This window comes from Miniopterus schreibersii (assembly GCF_964146895.1).
Source record: "Miniopterus schreibersii genome assembly, chromosome: 6".
Classification (NCBI taxonomy): domain Eukaryota; kingdom Metazoa; phylum Chordata; class Mammalia; order Chiroptera; family Miniopteridae; genus Miniopterus; species Miniopterus schreibersii.
The window spans coordinates 54,194,429-54,211,548 of NC_138107.1; the positions used below are offsets into that span (position 1 = coordinate 54,194,429).

At 46.2% G+C, this 17,120-nt stretch overlaps 1 protein-coding gene across 1 annotated transcript in view; it reads right to left on the reverse strand.

Annotated features, from left to right (window-relative positions):
* The window catches only part of SCML4 (Scm polycomb group protein like 4), a 70,890-nt gene that overhangs the window by 18,696 nt on the left and 35,074 nt on the right, over nt 1-17,120 (reverse strand). The window contains exons 3-5 of the mRNA XM_081141145.1: nt 13,358-13,487; nt 10,968-11,168; nt 6,501-6,695 (exon numbers count right to left, since the gene is read on the reverse strand). Of these exons, the coding sequence (XP_080997271.1) occupies nt 6,501-6,695; nt 10,968-11,168; nt 13,358-13,487 (526 nt within the window). The remainder of the gene's footprint in view (nt 1-6,500; nt 6,696-10,967; nt 11,169-13,357; nt 13,488-17,120) is intronic.

Here is a 17,120-nt window from a genome sequence, read left to right on the forward strand (position 1 = left end):
TGCAGAACCGTGGACACACTTCTTTAAGCTTTCCATCAAAACTTTCTGTGAGGATTCTTAAGACCTGAGTTTGACACTGATACTTGGTTCTCCTTCCAAATGGCCCCCTTTCCAACCCTTGGCTTGAGAATCAGCCAGCTCACTTCGTTCCCAGGGCCCATGGCTATGACAGGAGGAACACAGCTCCGCAACCTTCCAATCATCAGCTTGCCCCGGGAGACAAGCAGCTGCAAGGGCATCCGGAGTAACACTCCTTCCTTCATTTCCCTTTTCCTCTCTATCATTTTATATATTATTTAAAATATCAGATCAAACCACGCCTCAGGTCTAGTGGAGTAGGCCACTTTGGGGGGGTTTTTGAAGAGAGCAAATCCTCCTGGTGTCTAGAGTGACAGGCTTTGCCTACCCAGTGAATGTAACCCAGCGGGATGAAGCTGGAGCACAAGGACAAGGACAAGACACTCCTTGGGGCCCGGATAGAAACCTGGGAGAACCGAAAGTGGATCTCCCTGGGGTGCAGTTTCCACCTACATTTTGCTGAATGGGAGTTGGGGGTTGTTTTGTTCTTTTACATCTTTGCTAAAAGAGGTGACGCAGGTGCACCACAAGCCACTTGTGAACATCCACTTTGTGCCGTCAGACCGCTGAGCTGGGAAACAGGACGCACACCCCGCCCAGCGAGCGTCAGGGCCCAACGGACAGACAGCCTGGGGAGGAAGAGCAAAGGGCCGGGAGGAGACCTGGGTTCAGTGCCCTCTCCGCTGCTGCTGTTCCGTGTGGCCTCGGCTCTCCAGGCCTCAGTGCCCCACAAATAGGGGGAGCTCCATGAATGTTTGCTCACTGACCAAGTGGATGTTTCTATATCGAGGAACTCATGCCACTGGATAAACTCCATTTCCTCTTTGGAATAAACAATCTTTTGGAAACAGATATTCTCGGTATAGTCATTCTCTGTAGAGCTATGATATTAGACAAATTTGTAGTTCAACACAGAAACAGATTTGATTTCTAAATGCTGGGTGTATAGGGTCCACCAAAATGGAACACACTGGGAGTGTCTGTTACTCCGATAGCTTTCTGGTGCTTGGCTCAAAGACCACCAGCCAAGGAACAAAAACATCAGGCCTCAAGAATAAATATCCTTCCTTATCTCCCACCCCTACCATCCGCATATGAAAAGAGCTGCTCAACAAAAAGTAAACAATTTGTTCCCATCATGTTAAACCTTCAAAAGGCAGGAAACCAATCTCTACATTAGATCTTGCAGAAGAGTTCAACTCTCACATCTGCGGTTTCCAGACCTCCCCTACTCTTGGTGAGCAGACAGTTTGGTCTGTTGTGTTACATAGAATTTAAGTCAGTAAATATTTACTGCAGACTCGTTATGTCTCAGGCTCTGCTGGGGACCACGTGGCCCTCTCCTCAAGTCTATCTAGCAGGGAGGTGAGAGCTGGACACAGATTCCGGAAATACAGGCAGAATTAAGTCCACTGTGGATGTGTAAACAGGGTTTGGGGAACAGAGACCCCGCTGCAGGTGGTGGCCAGTCCACACTGAGAAATTTGCCTGTTGTCATTCTTTCCTTTCTTCCACCCTCCTCCCCAGCCCTGCAAACATCCTCTTTCTCATCTAGATTTGCACACATGCTACTCTCCCCAACCACTCTGCCCCCTCAAGGCCTTCTCTTCTTCCCCAGCCCATGGTCACCTCCATGGGACACTGGATTATCTTGAGTGGCAACACATACAGAAGAGGCATCATCCTAGCAGAGGTAAACTTATTTTGCTGAAAACCTAAAATAAATTTTCCTTTGTGAGCAAGACTCGGTCAGCCCACACTCATCACTCAAGGTGTGGTCCCCAACCAACAGCAGCAGCAATGTCACCTGGGCACCTGATGGAAATGCAGATTCTCAGGCCAACTCCAGCCCCACTGAGCCAGACTCTGCTTTTTAACATGTCCAGGCGGCTCCTGAGCACATTAAAGTTTGAGAAGCAATGGCTAAAGCTTAGTTATAATTGAGATTTTTTTTAATATTCAAAGGTAAGGTAAAATTTTCCCCTTGCTCATCTCATGATGTCCAACAGAACCATAAATGTTATCAAACCCACATTTCTGCCTCCATTCCCCTACAGCACCTGGAGAGCTGCTTTGTTTCCTAAAACACAAACCAAGGATGGCCATCAGTTAATAGAATCGGAGGAAAATGACTAAGTTCCTGGTCTCAAGCCAAGAACTATCTTCCAGACTGAATTCAGGCAGCTGAGTAGGTCTGAAGCCTGGTTTTCCTGGACACAAGAGAAAGATCATTTGGTGGGACAGTTTATATTTCAAAAGTATGAGGAAGAAATTTGGAAGAAGCCCTTTCTCTGCTCTAATGTGAGCCCTCTGTCTTAGTGTCCTCACCTTCACCCTTGGAGGGCCCCCTTGCTGGGGCTTTTGGGGCACCCTGACCTCCTGTTATCCAAGGCTGTCCTCTGCCACCTCTCAGCCTGGAAGGGACCAGAGAGAACATCTTGCTCCCATTCCCCTGGGTTGCCAGAGTTTCCCCTTCTGGCCCTAACAATGGGAATCTGCACTTGTCACCAATAATGGGGAGATCACTGCCATCCAAGCAGCCCCTTCTACTTCTGAATGCTTTGACTTTAAAAAGGTCTTTATAATGTCAACTCCACTTAGCTAACTTTTGAGAGTTCCACTTGGTTGTTCAGCTGTCAAGCTCCCCATCTAGGAGAGTTTTCCTTCAATCCATGTTTCCCAAACTTTGCTGTCTCCAAAACACGCGGGATCAATGTTTAAAGAGTATGGGAGGGCCTCTGAGCTTTTGCCTTTGACAGGTCATGACAATGCTCCTGACTAGAGCTTGAGAGGCAAGACCTCAGGCTAAATTAAATCCAGCTTCAGGGCCACAGAGAATACATCCACAGGCCTGCTGTTTTTTTGTAGTGGAACAGAAATTCATGTCTTCCCCAAATTGTCCATTTTCAACCACAAACATCATAGCTCCTTTGACATCTCTTATGTGCCATGGCTTTGCATTTCTGATTGTCTGATTAACTGTCTTCTGGAAGTGCTCTCATGAGAGCACTATGTGGCAGGGAGCCTAAAACACTCCAGCTTTGACAGAATAACCTCAGGGCAGAGCAGGACCTGGTTCAAATGAGCTCAAGACCATACAATCTTGTTTAGGAATGATGTGGTCCTATGGGCAGATATGGGGCCTAAAATCAACAAAGACTTCCATTCCTTCTCCCTTGTAAATGCCCATGCCTTCATTGCCACAGTGGTAGGAAACAGGTACTAAACTAATTCCTCATAGAAAGTAATAATAATTTGGCATGTTAGCCTTTAAGGGAACTTTGACAAAGCAAACCTGAAGAGGTAATGTCATAATCTAAAGGCAAACTCCTGAATGGTGTCATTTTTTAGGCCCCATGGCAGCTGGTGGGAAAGACGTGTGACAAGGAGGCTGCTCAGAGCAGACTGTGCCATAGCTGCTTCCTCCACCCTCCCTGAAGCTCCGGACACATGAAACACACAGCACTCTGGTCTGAAACACCCAGGGCATGAGGAACAGTGTCCATGGAGTTGGTTGATTTGGAGCAATTCCATTTTTCAAAGCAGTCATGGGCTAGGAAAGGGCTCCTAAAAACAATTGGTGTCATTAGTTCCAAAGCCAAGCCAACTAGGAATGAAACCAGCATTCAGGTAGAAATACCTGCCTCAGTCAAGGGAAGCAGTGAGGCAGCTACACTACTCCAGGGAAAAGACTGGAACTTCATTCGGCATAGTGAGCGTGGAAGGGGAGAGAATACAGTGAAAACCAAGGCAAAAGTTTTGTCAGAGATCACTAAAGACAGCTGAAGGGAGGTTCCTGGGACAGGATGTTAAAATGAAACTATTTTAGTTTCCAATTTGGCTGAGGCTGCAAGACAATAGACACCCCATACCAGAGTGAAGTGTGCCGATCTTGCAGAAAGAGACTGTGGGAAGCCAGTTTTCTACCTATAGCTGACAATCTACGTCTAAGCTACAAAAGAAACTGTAGAGGTTGAGAAACAGGTTGAATAGAAGATGAATTATGAAGAGAACTGTCCAGTATGTCCCCAAGGGCTTCAACATGGCCATGTGAATAGCTTGCTGTCTGTCCCTGGAACTTGAGAGACACAATGGATCACTGTTTGATTCCCATGAGAAATGCAAAAGTCTGGCTGCTCGGATGGCAGAGCAAAGAAGAGGTGCCCGTAGGGATCAGCCTGCGTGCCCACAATTTGTTTGGGTAGAGAATGTGCGAGTGTTTCTCAGGGGCTGGACGCATGCCATCATGGACGCATGCCATCAGAGGAGAGATCTGAAGTGAGATCTTAGATCCTTTCTACTGAACTCTCTGAAGGCACAAGAGGGCCTCAGCAGAAAGAAGTTAGAGATTTACTTGCAGGTACCTTGAGGCTATGGAAGGAACTAGAAGTGAGCAGCCAGAGAGGAGTTACATTTGTCCATGACAAGGAAAGTGCAAATGAGAGATGGTAGAATCACAGAAAGACCCATGTAAGAGCCCACAGGATGAAGAATCAGCTTTAAATACCCGCCAGAACCAGGCAGCATGATGCCGACTCACCGCGGGATTAGTCAAATAAAAACTCTCTTACTTCTTGCCTTTACTCCTTCCCCCACTCAGATCATGAAGGATTCGAAATCATTAGCTAGATATGCGAGGGGGCAAAAACACAAGGCTGGGCAGGGGTGCAGAGAAGCAAACCATCCCCTCCTTTATTGCTGCAGGCAACTGGCCAAAGCAGGCCTGAGCTGGGCACGGGGAGTAATTATATCTTTGAGTGAAATTTAAAGTTTGATTGTCACACTGACCTGGACATATTAATTATTGACTAGAGAATGTTTTGTTACCTGAAAAAAGCCAGAAAAGTCACAAGATTTGTCCTAGATTTATTCATGAACAGTGAAGAAATGGTCTTACAGGATACATTTAAAGGAGAATGGGAGACATGGACTGTGTGGCCTTATGATTATGTCCCAGGGTCACTGGTTGTTCAATGGGAAGTGAAATCGGGCAATTCTGCTATTCTTATTGCAAGATTCACCAGAAGATACATAAGCTTTAGACTATTTTCTGAGTCAGCTAAGTTTTACAAGGATTAAAAAATACAAATTGCCAGTTATAAGAATAGTCACTGGGATGTAAAGTACAACATAAGGAATATAATCGATAATGTAATAAATAACTATGTGTGATATCAGATGGGTACTAGGCTTAGTGGGACGATCACTTCATAAGGTATAAAATTGCTGTACACCTGAAACTAATATAATATTGCATGTCAACTATAATTGAAAATTAAATTTAAAAAAAAAACAGAAAAAGTGTTTAAAAAAACAAGACCAAAAAAATCTAAATTTATTCCTTTCTCTTGTCTTCCTAGGCTTAAGATATAGACCCTCTTATTATAAGGGTTCTTTTGTTGAATGTTCTGAGGTTGCCTGTGAGCAGATACCTACTGATGTATCAGTTTTTATTATTCATAACGGTCACTCAATACCACAAAAACTTTCCTAAATTCGTGTATTTGTCTTATCTCAAGGCAGGTCTCACGAGGCTTGGAACAGGAGAGGGTTCAGCAAATGTTTGCAAAGTGCGAGAATGACTAGAATCTAGCCTCACTGTGTGTTCTTTATATATCAACAGCACTGTTTCCGAAGAAAGAAAAAAGGCAACACTTCTGTTCATCCTTGGGAACCTGGAGTCATATTTAATTCTTTGCAAATCCATAACTCAGGGATGCTAAGTGGAGAAGGAGCACTTCTGGTCAGTGTCTAGCCCCTTGGGTAGACACGTCCTGGCGAGTTTGCCCATGTGGCCTTGGTGTCCTTCCCACTCTCCACTTTCCCATGCTGAGCTATTCTGAGGCGGGCTGTACAAAAGGCACTAGTCCCTGGGTCACTTTCCATTCTGTGATGAGAAAGACACACTAACTCTCACTGGGAGACATATTTGGTTAAGGCCTGGTCAGATTCCTGCGATAACAGACACTCTGGTACACCTTTTATTGACATGAGTAGGCATCCGAGGTCCTCAGGTAGGACCAATGTAATTGATTCTTAGCCCTAGTTTTTTCAGGATTTCTTAGTTTCTTAGTCTTTCAACCAGTCAACCATGATGAATAAATGCCCAAGAGGAGTGTGAAGAAAATCATGCATTATATGCAATGTGATCTCATCTAAATTCTAATAGCATAGGCCTAGAAGCTACAGTGGAGTGACCTCTTCCCACTGCGCCTGTGTGGGGACCATCTAGGTATCCTTGGTCCTGGCTGGCCCTGACTGCTCCCAGGGCTCCCAGAGAGGCAGCCCGTGGGCCTCCAGCAGGAAAGCTCCGAAGAGTTGTGGCAGCTCCCTCAGCAGCAGCCTCACCTGCCCTGGGGGGGGGGGGCAAGTACACCTGGGACCACCTGCAGGCGAGGGGAAGACAGACGGACTAAGCCTACCTGACTCCATCCTGCCTTCCTGGTTCTCCTGGGCTTCCTCAGAGGCACTGGAGCCCCTGGGGAAGGGCTGGTGGCTGAAGAGGTCATCACACAGGAGGCTGCGGCACAGCTTGGTGAGGAAGCGGAGGACGTACCCGATGCTGTTCACCACGGGCAGACTCCGCAGGTGCTGCTTCCCATCAAAGGACGCCGAGACTGGAAAACCAGACAGCAACTCAGGGTGGGCGCTGGAGAAAGCCCCAAGTCTCAGCCCTGGGAAGACGCTTTTGTTCGTTCAGTTTTGTTTCTAACTAGGCTTTATTTGGATTTCACCTGGGTTTTCATGCATGTCCTGTTTCTGTTCCAGGGTCTCATCCAGGAGACCACACTGGAGGTAGTTGTGGTGTCTCCTTAGTCTCCTCTAGTTTGGTGCTGGTTCTCAGTTTTTCCTTGTTTTCAATGACCTTGATAGATTTTAAGAGTACTGGTCAGGTATTTTGTAAAATGTCCCTCAATTTGGGTTTGTCTGATGTTTTTCTCATCATCTGACTGGGGTGATGAGTTTTTTAGGAGGAAGACCACAGAGGTGAACGCCTTCCTCATCGCATCAGGTCACATACCCATGATGTCCATGTCATTACTGGGGTTTAACCTTCACCGGGCTGAGACAGTGTTTGCTACACTTTCCCACTATACTCTGCATTTCTTATTGCCTTACAAATAAGTCACAAGGTCCTGCCCAACCCTTACCTTCTGGAAAGGGGAGAGTCTCTGGATCAGTTGAAATTCTTCCAAAAGGAAGAATTTCTCCTCCATTTATTTATTATTTATTTAGTCAATCATTTATTGATATCAGTACAGATTCAGTATATTTATTTTGTACTGTGGTTATCCAATACTACATTATTTATTTTGTTGCTCAAATTGGTCGAGCTTTCAGGTTGACTCCTGTGTCCCTATGACAGGCCCTCTCCCTTTTTTTTAGCAACTCTTTAGATACTGACACTTCAGTATGTTCCAGGTTCATCTTGTATTTCCCCTGCTCCAGCCCTAAAGTCAGCCATTTCTCCAGCAACCCTGGTTCCGTTTATTGAAGAGTGACACTTAGAAACCAAGATTTAGGCACTGGATGTGCTCATTGCTGCTGGGGTGTCAGTTAGTTCTGGGGCCTTTCAGTGAAGAGAGCTAAGAAATGTATGTATGTATACTATTGCATTATAATGATTTCTCTACCTAGACATAGATATAGATAGATAGATCTGTACTGAGGTCTCTAATAGATATACAGATAGATATAGACAGATAGGTCTGTACTGAGGTCTCTAATTCCTCATCACAGAGTTCAAGGTTCATTCTAGTTCTCTGGGGAAGAATCTTATAGAAGAACAATAATCTCTCCACAGTAAAGCTAGATCAAACTCGATTTCTATAGAGTTACCTGAGTTTAGAAGAAACATAAGTTTCTTCCAGCCCAGAGCATGTTCCTTTCTGTAATTCTTCTCACAGCCCTCTCTCACCCCAAGAAGCCTGCACATCAACCCCAGTGTGAGGAACACAAGGAAATCGCAAACAGGACGTTCTGCTCCCACCTAGGCCTCTACCACTCAGCGTCAACACCCAGAGGGCAGCCTGGTTTTTTATGTTGCATCTCCCAAAGACTGGCAGACAGCAAGGGCGGGGGCAGAGGCAGACAGAGCTAGTTTTTATTTCAAAACTAAAAATAAACAAACAAACAAAATACCCATTTTAATTGGAAATAAAAATAACCCATTTATTTTGTGCAGCTCTTTATAAGCACTTTCATATCCATCACCTCATTTAGGCCTCCTGACTGTCCAGAGAGGAAAGTGGAAAAATGGTTACCCCATGTTACAGATGAGGAAACTGCAGAGAGGGTGTGGCCTCTAAGTGGACTTGCCTGTCATTCTAATATTCCAGGTGACCCTGATTAAGAAAGACAGCCAATGAGCTCCCAAGATGCTCACCAAAGGGGTCATCTTGGCCGTTCAGATGCTCTAGCAATTCCTTCCTAGCATGAATACAATTGCCTGCCTCCAATACCTTAGAAGACTGGGTGTGCTGGAAACTGAACCCACAGCAGGAGGGTCTGGGGATTCAGGTCTGTCCCATAAATCGGTGTGCACACTTTCCTAGAGGTGCCTAGGAGATCACATAAGTGGGAAAATTCCACCTCTTGGAGGGGGACATGGATTTGTGAGATCAGAAAGTCTACCCCTGGGAGAGAGGGTGGCTAAGGCAGAGCATCCCAGCAGGCGTGCAGGTAGCGGGTGTGGGGCACTGCAAGACTGCTCCCCCGAGGCCCAGCATGGCAGTTTGGTTCCTGCAGCTCACTGTGCCGGTATCATCATTCTTTGTGTATTCTGCCATGGGCATATTTGGAAAGCAGTGCCCCAAGGATCGGGTTCTCAGTGGAGAGCGGGAGAGCCTGGCTGTTTCTCCTTGACTCCTTCCCTAAACCACCTCGGTGCTGTCACTTGGCCTTGCCGAGCTTCCAACCACCATCAGTAACGTGAAGACCACCTTGCTGCTTCCCAACCTCAAGGTGGTGGCATGAGGAGCCTCCTTAGTGCGGCTGCATTCTCCAAGACACCAAGACCAAGTGCTCAGCTCTGGCTTTCCTGGGAATCTTTCAGCCAAGGGAAACTTGGAGAGGCTCTGCCCATGCTGGTTGGTGCCAGGCGCTGCAGCTCCTTCCCAGCACCAAAGCCCCTGAGGCCACAGAAAGGCTGAGCAAGAAAGCCAGGAAAACAGGGTCATCTCTCCCAGCTTTGGGAAGGGGTCATAAAGAATCAGTCAGGTGGGATCTGCTCAAGAGGATGGGCACACAGTACAGGAGGAGCTTTCTCTTAGCACGGGGCCTGTGTCTTGAGCCCTGTTATTTCCTAAGGAGACGGACAAGGCCTTTGATCTCAGGTTGCAGCCCAAGACTGAGAACTTGGCTCTCAGACAGAAACCAGGAGGGGAACAGGCAAGGGGCTCTTAGAAGGCCAGACAGCAGGTCTCTCCTGGCCTCTCTCAGTGCAGTACTTCTATCTCTGCTCACATCTGCTAAAGTCTCTTAAAAGTCACCCCGGGTCAGACACATGCACCTGGACCTAGCCAAGTTCTATTTTAGTCAATTACCAACAAGTCAGACCCAGCTTCCTGCTCAGAGAGAGCTCTAGAAGGCAGGTTAAGTCACTCAGAGCTGGGGAGGCTGGATTGGACACCCTTCCCAGACCCTAGACCTGAGGATTCAGAGTTAAATAAAATGTGCTGCTTTGTTTTTCATGATGCAGCCACATTAGAGTCCTCTCTCCCCCATCTTAGCCAGCCAGCAGGGTCAGTTGCACAGCCCCATTGCTGGTAATCGTCTCCCTTTTCCTTGCTGATATGGAGGCTGTGTCCATGATGCTGAGCCAAAGAAGACACAAAGCTATCCCCTTGCAGTCAAGACATCCCCAGGACTTAAGGGCAGGTGGTGACAGCCACTGTGTAGACAGCCTCCAGTAAGACATTAGAATGGAACAGAACTCCTGATTCCACCTCTCACTGTGATGACAACTTCTGCTCCCTCGGGAAGCTATTGGGTTGGGGCTGAAACTGTAGATGGGCAACAACAAGGAGAGAAGGGATTGAATTTAAAGGCTCTTGTTTAAAAAAAACATGCCCTGTGAGATGAAGTTGAGACCATGAACTTTCCCCACTGCCAGCATGGGGATTAGTACCATGAGAAAGAAACAGAGCAGAGTAAAGAATAAAGAGTGACAGGGGCTTGATACTTTAGACAAGGTGGTCAGGAAAGGGCTCTTTGATAAAGAGGCATTTGAGTAAAAACCTGAAGGAAGTCCAGGAGCAAATCACATAGTGGGCTGGGGAAGAACATTCCAGAAAGAGAGAATAGCAGGTGCAAAGATCCTGGGGCACGAACACGATTGAGGACACAGAAAGAGCAGCAAGGAGGAAGCTATAGCCAGAGCAGAGTGGGGCACTTGAGAGAAGTGACCAGGAGATTAAAGAGGCAGCAAGGGCCAGGTCACATAGGGCCTACGGGGCCTTGTTAGGGTGTGGGCTTTTCTCAGAGTGACATGGGAGCCATTAAGAGTTTAGGGCAGAGGATGGGCATGATCTGGCTTATATTTTTAAGGAACCAGAGTGGTTGCTGTGGGTGGTGAAAAGTGGCTAGGTTCTGGATATATTTTAAAGTTAGAGCAATAGGATTTACTGATGGGTGGGAAGTGGGGGTGGGAGAAAGAAAAGAGTCAAGGGTGAGATTTCCGATGTCCAATCCTCTTGTCCAGGTGTGGAAGCATCTTCTCCTTGAGCCCTGAGGGAGGCCTTCAGCACACAGACTCATAAAGGACCCTGGAGCCCAACAGATAGAGACTAGACCCCGAATACAACCACTGTCCCCCTTGTCAGAGAATGGCTGATTTCCTCTTCAGAGACACCCATGGTCCCCCTCATAAACCTGCTCTAGGGCCTTACCTGACACCACCTCGCCACCGTAGCCTTGCTTGACCAGGGAGAAGACCAGCTTCTGTTGGTGGGCACAGTCGATGCACGCTTGCACGGCCTGCTGCAGGACTGCCGACGGCCTCTCGGGCCCGAAGTGCTCGGGAAGCTGCTGCACCTTCCTCCTCTCCAGGTAGGGCCCTGCATTGGCTTGCTTGTTGATGTAGAGGCAGACTGTGGAAACAGAGACCCACAAAGCCCTCAGTATCAGTGACAACAGGCCAGGGAGCTTCTCCATGGGTCCCCTTGGCCCTGGCCTTGGAAAGCTGAAAAATGGCAAAAGTGGGACTGGTTCTTCCTACTTAATAAAAGAAGCAAAGAAGCCAATCACCCCAACTGCCAGGGTTTGTTCCCAAGAGGGCCTCCTGGTTGGGGACAGATGGACAGGCGGGTCTCCTGTGATGTACTCAAATCTGAATTGTACACAGATATGGAGGCCCATGTGGACGGCATATATAAGCATATGTCCATACTGGGCAAGTACATACACAGAATCTTCCCTTCTTCTCCAAGGGAGCCACCAAGCTACACATGATGTTTACCACATTTTTGTTAATTTTTAATGAATAAAAACATCAAGATAATGTTGGTCGCTCCAAAAACTATGTATCCACCTTCTGAAGAGAGTGCTGTTTACAATTTCAGGGAAAATAAACACTCAGCTGCCTATTTAGGTGAGCCCAATCAATGGTTTTCCACACTTCTAAAGTAATATATCCCCTCAGTAAAAAATTTGGGGCACATGCCCCAAAATGTGTTTATTTATTTATACATCATATTTAAAGGATGAGATAAAAGTAAATATCAATAGTAGGTATCACGTTTTCTTCTATACACTGACTTTCCTCTTTGGGCTCCTGCCCCCCGGACCCCCACCCCAGAGCATGAGCATCCTGCCTTGGAGGCCACTAATGCAAGAGAGGGACTTTAAGAAGAGACCAGTAGGGCTATTGAACAGTAACAACAAAGGTGAAGAAAATTAGTTTTTACTAATCACATATTATATTCCAGGCACTTTATATATTTTCTCTTGTTTCATTCTTAAGACAAGCCATGGAACAGGCACTACTCCTTCTTTACTGATGAAGAAACTGCGTCTTCAGATGGTTGGTGGGAGGCTCAGAGCGACTGTAATTAGTGGTGCAGCAGGGATTTGGACTCAAGCCTTTCTGAGGTCAAGGCCAATGCTCCTTTCACTCTACCAGGCTGCCTCTCTTCTACTCATCCCAGGTGATTAAGGAAATACAATTAATAAGAGATCTTCATGCCAGACACTGTGCTAGGCCTTATGGAGAAGATCGTGAACCAAACCGACGAGGTCCTGGCTTCACAGAGCTTAGGGCCCAGAGTGGAGGCATACCTACTCAGAGAGTCACAGGGGCTGATGTGGGACCTCAGCTGTGAGAAACACTGATTGGTGCTGGGAGAGCCCTGAGAGAGGCCTTCAGGACACAGGCTCATGAAGTGTCCTGGATCCCAGATGGAAGATAGCCCCTGGCCACAACCACTGTCCCCAAGCCTGAGAACGGCTGCTTTCCTCCTCAGAGAGACTCCCTGAGGACCCTGGCAAGAAGCCGATGAAGGAGGAGGTATGCCTGAGCCGAGATACAAGGGAGAAGTCGGGTGACCAGAGGGAAGATCATTCCAGATGGAGGGAAGAGACTGTGCTAAGATCCCGTGGGGATGGGGGGCGATCCTAGGGACTAAGGAGAGCAATGGGCTGGGTCACAGGAGGAGGGAACTTACAGGGCCTTGTTGGCCATTTTAACAAGTTTAGTCTTCACCTAAGAGGAGAATGAAGGAATTTAGGAGGGGCAGGAGAGGGCAGTGGTGATGAGGGGGGACCGAGTGTATGCATGCACGTGCATGTGACAATCTGATTGTTGTTACTCCTATGATGGAATGGTTGGCTGGTGGATACTCCTTGAGAGACACTGGGCTGCATGCTGCTTAGACTGGATTAGAAGGTGGCTGGGAGGGATTAAGGGAGAGGAAGATACTTAGGAGATATGGAAGTACAAACACAGAGGTGGAAACTCTTCAAGGTGAGCAGGCTCACTATTGGTGCAAAGTAAACCTGGCTCTGGAAAGAAAAAACTGAGCCACCAACTACTCTTTCCAGTCCCCCCCACACACAAGGCAAGCGCCTAAACCCAAGACGCATTGAAAACCAAGTTTCAAATAATCCAAGCTGTGAAACATTCAAACTAGTGTTTTCAGAGAACCTGGTCATCCTATCTGCTGTTGGCTAACACACTAAATCCTTTACTTGAGCTATTTCGGTGGTAGCTCTCTAATTCACAAAGTAAAGCTTAGGTGATAGGCAGGCCATCACAGCCTTGGAGTTCATTCACTTGACCTACCTGTTAGATCCTGTGGGATCACCAAGCTGGGGATGGTGGCTGCATCCTGAGGGATGGAACTGAGGTCAGGCTCTGGCGTACTCCTCGGAGGTGAGAGGGCCAAAGGAGTCATGAGAACCCGAGACTTGAGCTGCAAAGAGAGCCCATTTGGTCAATGAAAATCTGGAATTGCACTCTACACCCTCCCAGAGTATTTCCTGGATGGCAGTTAACCATGGTTTCCACACCTTTCTACTGTGCAGCTTGGGGGGCTGAACTCCAGATTCAAGTCTATGTTCAAGATTCACATTTGGGGTCACACTCAAAGGTCATCTTTGCACTCCACCCTTACAGTGGAGTCACTCAAGAAATGGCTGTGTCCGCCAGTGGGAACACACAGAGGAATGAATAGTTGATGCCTATAAGCCCTCTGAGTGCAGGATGCAGGATGGGGGCCAGTTCCCAGCATGAGCCCCTGTGCTCCCTAGAATCCTGTAGACAGTGCTTTCCCAACAGCCACCCAGAGACTGATCTTGCAGCTCATCTCCTCTGCGGAGCTTTCTGCTCACAAAGATCACTGAATCCTTCTGGAAAAGAGAGCAGGAGCTATTTCTCCAAGGGCTAACATACTGCTCCGTGTTTATTTCCTGCAGCAGAGACTGTCAAAGACAGCCTGAGTGTGGACAGGAGTACATTCTTTGCTAGTGAGAAGCAGCCACCTTGAAGGGCTCACTTGAAGTCACAAATGAGGAGCTGACATTTGCTCTTATGGATTAAGGAGGAGATGACTGGTTGGTAATGTCAATACCAACAAGTCACCTCCAAAAAGGAGCATAGAGACAAATACATAGAAACTATGGAGGAGAGGTTAAAAGACAGAGCAAATATAAGAAATTTTAACAAATGGAATACCTTCAATGTGCTGCAAGGGAATAACTGACAACCTAGAATTCTACACCCAGAAAAAATATTCTTTTCCAAAAATTAAAATAAAGATACTACCAGACAAAAAAAGCTAGAGAAGTCATCACTAGAGGACCTATATTAAAGGGACATTTAAAAGATGTACTTCAGGCAAATGGAAAGTGATCCCAGGTAGAAGGGTCTGATATGCAAAAGAAACTAAAAAAATTTTAAGTGGTAAATACACTGTGAATTTAAATGAAAATGACTATATAAAAATAATTATGGACCAGCCTGCATGGCTCAGCGGTTGAGCATCGACCTACGATCCAGAAGATCTCGGTTCATTTCCTGGTCACAGCACATGCCTGGGTTGGGGGTTCGATCCCCAGCTTGGGGAGTGCGGGAGGCAGCCGATCAATGACTCTCTCATCATTGACATTTTTATCTCTTTCTCCCTCTCCCTTCTTCTCTCTGAAATCAATAAAAGTATACATTCTAAAAAATAATAATAATAATGTCTTGATAAATTAAAGAAGTAAAAGAATTAAAATGTGTGACAACAATCATATACAAGTGGGAAGACAAATGGGGTTAAAATGTCCTAAAGTCTTTGTATTATCTAAGAAGAAGTAACAGTAGGGTTAACTTTATAAAAACACTAGTAAGTAAGCTTGCTGCACTTTCTAGAGCAATCAATAATACCATAGAAAACATAGTGCATAACTTTCAATGAGTAGGGAAAAAATTAAATTAAAAAGTATTGAAGCAGGCAAAAAAGAAAGGTAAAAGGAACATAGAATGAGTGGGACAAACAGAATACACAAAATAAGATATAGATTTAAACCCAAACTTACCAGTCATTTCTATAAACACAAATGGACTAAATGTCTAGTTAAAAGACAAAAACTATTATACTGGACACTATGGGTTGAAATGTGTCTTCCAAAAAGCTGTTGAAGTACTAACGCCAGTACCTGTGAGTGTGATCCTTTTTGGAAATAGGATGTTTGCAGATGACCAAGTGAAGCTGGTCATTAAAGTGGGCCTTAACCCAATAGGACAGTTGTTCTTATAAAAAGGGGAAATTTACATACAGAGACAGACACACACAGAGGAAAGGCAGTGAGAAGACACAGGGAGAACACCACCTATGGAGCCAAGGAACACCTGAGGCCACCAGAAGCTTGGAGACAAGCCTGGGACAGTCTCCCTCACAGCCCTCAGGAGGAACCAGCCCAGCCAACACCTCGATCTCAGATGTCTAGCCTCTGGAACTGTGAAACAATACATTTCTGTTGGCCAAGACCCCCCCCCCCCCCCCCAGTTTGTCCTTTTATTGTTACAGCAGCCCTAGGGAACTAATATACCAGACTTTTTTTTTAAATCATGCTCTCCCTCCCTTCTTTCCTCTCCCCCTGCCTATGTGATAAGGACAGCATTGTCCATGTCCCTGCCTATGGCTTTCCTTGGGGATTCCTCCTTTAGACTCTCTTTCTTCATACAAAACTCTCTCAGGGTTTGAGAAGATGCTGTGGGGAGCAGAGTTAGGGAAAACTGAATACCTCGCAGTGTTTAACCTCAGACTTTAGTCTAAAAACCTGCCTGTTGGAAATGCAAATCCAATCCAACAACAAGAAGTTTGTAGCGGATGACCTAATTCCATTCCTAGGAGTCAGCCTGTTTCTGAATCTACACATACCTTTTTTCCCCTGCATCTGGGGGAGAGATTAAACATCCAAGGGAAGGAGGGACCATTATCCTTTGGCCTTGAGGCCTCCTTGGGCAACATGCCCCTCAGTCAAATCCGAGATCCTATTTGAAAGATCTTTGCATTAAAACTTCCCTAGAAAAATAAATTACCCCAATACAACATACTGCCTGCATCACAGTGAAGACAGAGGGGATGCTTGGATGTGGGTGGGGAATGGTCCAGCACCTTTGTGCCTTTCAGAGGTGCAAATAGGGGGGAGGGATAGGGTGTGAATGCTGGAGCTTTTTCCCACCAACTCTGTGTTGGGTTCAGATTCTCCTCTGGGCCCTGAGAGTCGCTGAAGCTGGTGAGGTACAGGGGGGAAAGGGGAAGGGGCGAAGGAGAGGGTGTTGCTGCTCCACAGCAGATGGGGCTGGGAAGAATGGTTTAATTTCCTCCTGACAGAAGGAAGCCAAAAGAGGAGAAAATGAAGCCAGTACTCCACAGGTATTCAGAGAAAGAAGGAAGAAAAGGGGAAAGAAAAAAACACACACCAAAAAAACCATCACCGGATAAAGAAGAATTCAAAAACCAGATCTATCTGTGAGAATTATTTAGTGGAGTCCTGTTCACTGTGTCTTGTGACCCCAGCAATCTTTCATAAAGACCACACATTTCAAGAAATGCTTGGTGTGATCAGGTTTCTTACAGAAACTGGTTAGGGGGCCAAGTTCTATGTCTCAGCAGGCACGGGGTCAAAGCAGTCAGCCCTGTAGAGCTATGAAGAGGGGACATGGACATCCAGTGACAGGCATTATGTGCAGAACTCAGAGCAGAGAGACCCGGAGCCAGCTCATATGGGTCCACAGAGATGATTATTAGATTTTCAGTAATATTGCAAGTTGATTGTTAAACACAGCCATTATTAAAAATGAATGTATATATACTTGGAGTATTAACTAAAGTATATTAAAAACAAAGGTAATAGATACTCAAAGCTCAACATTTACCAATTATTCTACTATTGCATCTGCATGGAAACCTGGAAATACAGATGGGTGTGTTGCTGCATATCTTTTCCCAAAATCACATTGCAATGTCACATTGGTGATGAAATTGACCATATTGGGAATATTTAAACCTTGGAAATTGACAAATGCTACAAATTAGGGCTGAATTTATTATTTT